The 8,566-nt window shown below is 47.9% G+C and overlaps 1 protein-coding gene across 1 annotated transcript; it reads left to right on the top strand.

Moving 5' to 3' along the window:
* The first annotated feature begins 4,531 nt into the window (after positions 1 to 4,531).
* On the top strand, positions 4,532 to 7,717 carry LOC126545279 (uncharacterized). Its single transcript, XM_050193072.3, has 3 exons — positions 4,532 to 5,480; positions 6,094 to 6,296; positions 7,022 to 7,717. Exons 1-3 carry the CDS (start codon positions 5,171 to 5,173, stop codon positions 7,496 to 7,498), a joined length of 990 nt encoding a protein of 329 aa, XP_050049029.1. The 5' UTR covers positions 4,532 to 5,170; the 3' UTR covers positions 7,499 to 7,717.
* The last annotated feature ends 849 nt before the right edge of the window (positions 7,718 to 8,566 follow it).

Raw genomic sequence — 8,566 nt, 5'->3', positions numbered from 1 at the left:
CAATGCCGCAGAGAGCGAAGGTATGACACGCTCTCGCACGCGCTCAAACACGCGACCACGCTCTCACTTTCCTACCTAAACACGCACAGTAAAACCACTAATAGCTATTTGTCTTGCCACTTCCAAGCTATCATTTAAAGACTACAAACACTCAACGTCCCACCCGGCTACACGTGTTGGAGCACGTGGCACGAAAAGACACTCTAACCATCCTGCAAAACCAAATGTACACGAAGCACACCCGCGCACCCGAAATACGAGAGACAAAAAAAACGAAAGAAAAAGAAAACCCCCCAATTACTATTTAAAGGCAACAAAATCAGCAAATAAAAAAACAGAAGCAAGCTGAAAGCATGCACAAAAACTTATGATTTCGTCGCCGCCACGGAGCCCCGAAAAGCACGTCCATTCGCCACAAAATCCGCATAGGATGCCTAAAGTCCCTTGCTTTAAGGGTGCCTCGATGCGGGCGCCCTCTCGCACGGCGGCGGAGGGGAGCGCGCGTATCGAGGCACCCTATACCTCCGCAGAGCACAGGCCACGCGCTCGCCTGTCCCCTTTCATAAAGGACTGCCCTGTACGTCGCTTGAACCAATCTCAGCGAACTGCAATATATCCAGTGCTCTTCAGGCGCCCGTATCCCTGCTTGTTCTCCACAGCGACGCTATTTGGTTGTGACCAACGTTGAGCAGCAGATATGGCTTACTCCAATGAGGAAAGAGCGGGTATGGTTTTGGCTCTAGGTGCGTGAAGTGGACATAGAAGGCGCGCAGCTGAGCTATTTCAATGCTGGCATCCAGTTACGCGTCCGAGCTCAATGACGATTGTGCGTGCATATGAAACGCTGAGACAGACTGGGACTTTTAGGAATAAACGACATAAATCTTCGATCCTGGGCGAGGACGTGGAGACAGATATTCTGTCAAAGTTTTCTTCAGACCCACATGCAAGTGTTCGTAGTGCGGGTGCTGTTGCTGAAGTGTCAAAGTATTCAGTGTGGAGAGTACTTAAGAAGAGGCAACTTTATCCGTACCACGTGCAGCTATACCAGATGTTGGAGCCGCGCGATTTCCAAAATCGAAAGGACTTTGCAAAATTATAATGAATACGGAAGAGGACCCAGGCTTTGTCAACAAAATACTGTGGACCGACGAAGCTACCTCCTCATGTGAACATCCACAATTGGAGCAACGAAAATTCTCACTGGGTTTTGAAGATATATACATCACCAATATCAGTGGTCGGTTAATGTGTGGTGTGGAATTTACGGTGGCACTATCATTGGCCCTGTGTTTTTGAGAACACGCTTACAGTCCAAGATACGTCAACGACATTCTTGATGGGGCGTTTGAGGATTTTCTTTGCGTGGTTCCATTGGCTAAGATCAAGGATATTTAGTATCAGCATGCATGATGGTGCTCGCGCGCACGGCAGCGGCAAAGCTTGCAAATGGCTCCATGAAGTAGTCCCGCAGCAGAGGATTGGACGGCATGGACCCATTGCTCGGCCGGCACGGTCGCCAGATTTAACTTATCTCGATTTCTTTCTGTGGGGCTACGTCAAGGATCAAGTATATACCGGACACCAACCACAACATCAGAGAACCTAAAAGAAAAAATAAGCAAGTCTGCAACTCCATCCCTGATACCATGATCAAGAACGTCTCGAAAAATGTGCCTATGAGATGCCAAATGTGCATCGCAGCAGATGGTGACCTCTTCGAACACTCCTTATAATCAAAGGGCGCTTTTTGGATTGAAGCTCACCGGAAAATCATTCCCGCCCTAACGCCGCCTCCCCAACCAACCCCATTACACTCCGTCGACAGGCTGCCAGCTCTTGCCCATTTCAAGCATAAAAAAATAAAGCTATGTTTTTGTTTCCTTTCGTCTCCTTAGACGCTTTATCGCTTCGGCACTGCTCGGCCAGCAGCACGCATTTGCGCCGTCATGCGATAAAAGCCGCATGCCCAGATACCTACACCAGGCATAACGCCCTATCGCGGGCCAGTCTCGCTGCAGCCTATCTTGTTCATCCATCGCACGCTTGAGAGCAGCACACTAACAGTGCGCAATTGCCCCATCACGTGGTATTTTTTTCATATTTCGCGGGATTTCTTTGGAAAGCTGAAGAAAGGACCACGTGAAATATATCGTGTTGGAAACAATTTATTGAGAGGTTTCTCAAGGTTCTCTACAACTTTGCGTATCACACTTCGGGTCTGAAACCAATACCTAAAAAGTTGATTAATTAAACATAACTAATCTGTTAGTTAAGGGGAAAATAAAATATAGCTTGAGTAGCTCTAAGCCAGTTCCAACATTATACATTCGGTTTAACTCGCGTCCGGAGTGCCTTTCATTTTTAAAACTTTGGCTAAAGCTATGTGGGACAACCTGTATACGATAGGTACTGGCGGTTTGTGTGCGTAGGCAAAAAAAAAAAAAAAATGGCGGCCACCCCAGAGCTAAAAGAGCTAAAGCATAAAGAAAAAGCGTATAACGCCGGGTATGCCCCAGCTGCGTTTAATCGCGAGAAATGTGAAAGCGTATTGTGATAAAAAAATATCGTAATAAAAAAAGTAAAACCGGAATAGACACTGTTTAGTATGGATTTCGGTTTGACGTCACAGGCTCTATAGGCAAATACATAACCTTATCTCAGATCCCTTCCACCCTTGCAATAGGTAGGCCGCGTGCGGTGATGACTGGAAGAACAGCGCCCCTACGAAGAACACCGTCGTGACCAGAAGCGGGAATGTGCGCGGCGACGGCGGGCCGCACGTAATACGGACGAAGATCGTGCCGCATACGATAAGCGTATGCACGTTTGGTTGGATCACCCTTACCGACTCCACTCCCATCGTGATTGTGGGTGATTTCAACATAGACGTGTCTCGGACAGACGCAAAGTGGTTTGTGGCGTTTCTCTTGGAAAGGTTCGGCATTTAATGTTATACAAACATCAGCGTGCTCACGACGCGTCATCGGTCCTGTATAGGCCTCACATTGGCCAAGAACCTTTCCAGTGTCGTCACAGAGCCACTGGCCGTATATCATAGCGATCATAAAGCGATAGTCACCTTGGTGATCAAATGATTAATCCAAAAAAGCAAACAATAGAAAGTTAAAAATAAGAAAAGCATTGAGTATGCATTTTAATAAAACAACAAGAATCGCAAAAACGAAATTCGTTGTGGTATGTGTATTTTATTTGCAATCAACATATTTATCCCCATATATACAGCTCAGCTGGTCATCCACCTTTACAGAGTGGAATGGCTCTGAATTTTTTATCAGAGAGGCGGAGCAAATGCATGCACACGCACAAGTTACACAAGTCCAAATAACGTCCCTAATCTGCCGCGTTGTTTCAGCGACGACATCTGATGATTAATAATACGGGATTAGAGATAGCGGTAATTTTTTTCGACCAACCTCGATAGAAGCCGCGTATACGGCAGAAATTGCACAATTATCACCAAGACAGTTATTAATTATCAAAATTTTGTTAACTTTTTAATGATGAGCAGGAGGCATATCGTAAGTATATACTGCAGAAATTAAGTCAGCCAGTATTGAAAACCTAACCTTTCGCTATAGACTGAGCCCTGTACCAGTTTCGAGATAAAAGTAGCCATCTTCAGGGATGTGCATTCCTGTTTGTTTCTGCACTGTGGGAAGATGCAGTACGGAACAATGTTAGCAGCGCTTTTCACGGCACATTTTGAATTCATATTTGTTGAAACTGGTGCACAGCGGTTGCAGCAAATATTATTCTTTGGGTACTGCCTTACTTTGTTTCTGCAATTACAACGTGCCTTCACAGTTGTTTTAGAAAAGTTGTATAGTTTGTTATTAAAAGATTGTTAATAAATGTTCTAGTAATTAACGCGTAGATTTTGATGTCCGCTTCTTTCATGGAGCTTAGACAGTAAAGGTTATCATTTTGTCTCGAATCCTGTATTTTTATTCATGAGAGAGGAGAAACACGATGAAAAAGAAGCTGCTACGAGGTGGAGATCTGCGTGGTTCAGCCGACCACACGGACTTCCTTTTCCTGATATTCGGATATATATATGTGCTTTTTAAATTGAAAGCCTTATGCGGTAGAAAACCACGACTTCAACCTTGCTCGAAATGTGACATGTGCAGCAAAGTGATGCGCCACAGTAATAAGGATCGCTCGGTATGGTGTCTACAAACACCCACATCGTATTTAAACTTAATGTGCGTTAGTGCCAATATCGTGCATTTCACTTGCGGCGTTCTACTGCTAAGTACTTGCTACACGCATAAGTGCAAGTACTTGCTACACGCATAAATGCGTAGCGCAACGTTTAACACAACTTTAGCAATTGTATTTGCGAAACTTTACCAGAACTCTTCCTTTGGTTCCATGCTCAGAAAAAAGAAAAATGAAAAGAAAAAGGTCCGCACTACAAACACCTGGAAAGCCACATCGAACACGTCAGGAAAGAGTTGGCAGTTTGCGTTGAGACGCTGTGGGTAATTGCAAAACTGCCTTTTGAATAAATGTTTCTTATTCCTTTCGTGTTCTTCACAATAGTACGCAATATGGCAAAATCGGACCGTTGATGCCTATAGGTGCCAGTGGGGTGGGAAAAACAACCATAACATTGGTTCCTGAGCACCGAAAGTAAAGTTGCGTACGAGACGTATACAGAGCAGATTACGCCTTCACCAGCCATAAGCAGACCGCCGAACGTAACCAAATATCCGACCTATGCGGACGATATCTGATAAGCGCCGTGTCGCTCAGTCTCGGCACGGGGTTTTGAATGACGTGAGCGAAACATTGCGAGCGAAGGAATGAGAACTGTCCATGTATCAAGGTCGGCACCTTATAAGATGACGGGGAGACGGAGAGCATAAAGCAATGCCGGAGGTCACGGTGGAAAAAAAAAAAAACGAATGAGAATCGAGCAAAATCAACAAATAAGAACTACAAAAGAAGTGCGCACCTCCAAGTCATCTCGCCCTGACGAGCGAGTGAAAAACGCCGTGAGCGTGTGGTATAGTGATGACGTGATAAGGGAGCCAGATATCTTTTCCGCTGATTGACTACGCCGTGGAGCTGCGCACGCGATTCGTGTGGTGGAAAAAGCTTGAAGCACGGATCCCGCCACAACTGTGCTACCACAGCTTCGATGCGGAAGAAACGCCGTCCGTGCTTCAGCCTGGCTTCGAGCGAAGACAGCGGCGTCGCGCTGGGCTATATGCACCCGTGCTCCAGCACCGCCGTGGTGCCCGTGGTCGCCGAGCAGCGGCTCACGGCGGCCAAGCCTATTCACAGCGACGAGTCCCTGGCCGAGTTGTTCGCCCTCATCGAGAGCAACCCCTGCCTCTGGAAGAACGACTCGAGGAGCTTCAAAAACCTGCGACTCAAGCGCTGCCTCTGGAAACGCTTTGCCGTTCACCTCCAGAAGCTTTTCCCCATGCTGGGACCGTTCACTGCTGGTGAGTTCAGTGATGCGATGGTTCAGTGGCCTGCCGACTACTCCGACTACACCCACGCGATCTCATGCGCACTTGCTTGAATATACCACGGGCGCACTTTTATGCCTTGTTAAAGCTCGTCTTTTCGTAGTGACTGCACGGCGCCTAATAACTCCGTTGATGGGCGTGTCAAGTAATCCGGCTTGAAGTTTCCACTTAATGTTAATTCGTCTCCGAAAGATCGACGAGCTCAGATCTGCTTTGGTCTTTCTGCTGACCATATTCGACTCTGTCTTATATATACGACGAGCATCGGCACGATTCGGAGCACCAGCTGGTGCGTTGTACACGTTCGAATGAAATGACTTACTTGCGAAGAGGGAAGTAGTATTCTTACGTTACAAAAATCGGTTATACATGCAGCGTGCTTCCGGTGCACTTGCTTGGATTAAGGCACAGCTATGGTCAGTCCTGTGCTACATTTAACCTTTTCAGTAATTAAGGCTGATTTATTTCGCGAGGAAATGCGCCGACGAGTGTTGTAGTCAGAAGCCGAAGGAACAGTATTTCACTCCTGCGTGTATGCATGTGCATATACGTGTGACCTCTCCCAATGCCGCGCCTTCCATTGCAGACAATCTGCGGTACGTGTACAGCATCAAGCGGCGCCAGTACTATGACGAATTGAAGGACAAGACTGCACGGACGAAGTCTGGAGAACTCGAATACACGGGTCGGTGGAAGTTCTTCGACTGCTTGAGCTTTCTACGAGTCCACTCGGAGCCCTACCGGCTTGCGGTCACCAGTCCGCTACTTCACTTTGAGAAAGACCAACTGGTGAGTCATGCCTGTGGCGCACGTGACTTTCCACGTGATCGTCGATGCAGCTACGTTTTTTAATTATTCGTCGCAAAAGCGTGTTTCCGCTCTTTCATTCTGCGGGCACGGTTAAGGCAGCGTTTGGGGAGCATTCGTGTGCCCACCTGTTCGTAAAGGAAATTAGAGAAACCAATGCCCGCCACGTGCCGTCCGTTACGGGCGCGCAAGAGTGTCACGTCACTTCGTGTGATAAAGGCAGACGGTAGGAAACGTTTGGGGCTAAGCGCTTGAATATTGTTCGCCCTCAGTCATATTCGCGGTAGTATGCATGTCGTGAAAATGAATACTGGGGTCTTACGTGCCAAAACCATTATTTGATTATGAGGCACGCCTTAGTGAATTAATTTTGACTACCTGCGGATCTTTGACATGCCTCCAATGCACGGAACACCGGCGTTTTTGCATTTCGCCCCCATCGAAATGCGGCCGCCGCGGCCGGGGTTTGATTCCGCGACATCAGGTTAGCAGCGCAACACCGTATCCGCTAAGTCACCGTGAAATGCTCGTGATCGTGAAATCACGAGCATTGGAGGCGAACTTGTTCCTTTCGCTGTCATCGCTGTATTTTCGTAAGTACCTCTGCCGTCCTCGTTCACTCATCTTCCTTCAGGACTCTGGCATCAAAAGCATAATAATTTGAGACTTTTATTTCCCTTTTAATTGTTTCGATATCTTTTTCGCAGCTCGAGCTCGAGGAAGAGAACGACGATGTGCTGTTGGACGACGGTGAAGCGAGCGTAGTGGAAGCCGATGAATCTAGCATCCTTCCCGACAGCATCCACGAATCTTCCGAAGTCCTTGTTAACGAGGAGCCGGCAGCGAACGTCTGCGCCGTGTACTCCAATGACCTCAGCTTCGAAGCTTCGTCGCCTCGGCCCACCAAGAAGGCTCGCCTCTCTGCCTCCAGCTTCGGCGTTCAGCCACTTGTCCCGTTAGATACGTGCAGCAGCAGCAACGCCGTGCCTCAAGTCGAGAGCATGCAGCCACCAACTACTGCCGTCGGCGGCTACTACGACGAGTGTGACCAGTTCGGCAATATCATTGCCAACTACATGCGTCGCCTTTCGGATGAGGACCGGCTAGAGTTCCACTGCCACATCATGAGCTGCACAAAGGACTTTTTCAAGTGCTTCACGCGTTTCAACAAACGGCGCCCATGACTACCTATATACTCCACTGTAACGAGCAAACTGGCGCGTCGCAAAAGTCACGTAAGCATCAAGCTGCACGTTTCAAGTTTCCACGTTTATGACCTATCCAGGTCGGCCTGTTTTTCTGGGTATGTCTTCTGATTTAAACAGCCTTCGCTCCTGTATTTTCTGTTTCCTGTTCAGACTTGCGTAACGTGTGGTGTTAATAAATATATTGGTACAAAACCACCGACGCGCTTACAGTCTCTTCGGTATCATCAGGCTCTTCGATCTAGGTCACCGTTTGTCTGCATTACTATGTGAATCATGTATGTCAGTCATTTGTCCGGCCCTTACCGTATTTACTCGATTCTAAGCACCCCCTTTTTTCACGATCGCGATGCCCAAAGTGAGGGGGGTGCTTAGATTCGCAAAATCTAGAATGACCCCCCCTCCCTCTTTTCGCTGCGACATCACGACGAGATGGGTGCGAGAAAGAACATTTTATTTTGCAAACATTCAAAAGAAAAATCGGTGCAGATAGTAAACCCACCGCTTGTGTAGGATGCTCAGTCACTATCACTGCCACTCGAGTTCGTCGCACCGCTTGAACCGCTGCTCACGGTATCCCACAGCAGGTCGTCTTCCGTTCCGTCGAAATTGTTTGTGATTGAGCACTTAAATGATTTGACCACAACGTCCACTTGGACCCTCTTCCACGCGTCCGAAATCCACTTTGCGATGATTGGTGGGGACGCTTTCTGCAGCTTTTCCCGTCGGCGTCTTCTTCCGGTCAGGGTTTCGCACCCACTCTTCGTACTCCTGTCCGAGATTGGCTTTGAAGGGCTTGTTGACTGAAACGTCGAGGGGTTGTAGCACTGGCGTCATGCCACCCGGAATCGCAACCACGTCGCTATTGATGTTCCGAAGCTTTGACTTTACCTCCGTGGTCAGATGGCTGCGAAACGCGTCCAACAGAAGCATCAACCGCGTGCCTGCAGGTCTTCCGAGCAATGATTCCAGAGTGAGCAAGCGCGTTTGGCGGCCTTGGCTACGCGCTCTGCCTAACAAATAGGGAGGGTGCTTAGATTCGCATGC

The sequence above is a fragment of the Dermacentor andersoni genome, chromosome 1, assembly GCF_023375885.2.
Source record: "Dermacentor andersoni chromosome 1, qqDerAnde1_hic_scaffold, whole genome shotgun sequence".
NCBI classification, from domain to species: domain Eukaryota; kingdom Metazoa; phylum Arthropoda; class Arachnida; order Ixodida; family Ixodidae; genus Dermacentor; species Dermacentor andersoni.
Note: the sequence above shows the minus strand (reverse complement) of the source record. Positions and strands in the feature narration are given on the sequence as shown.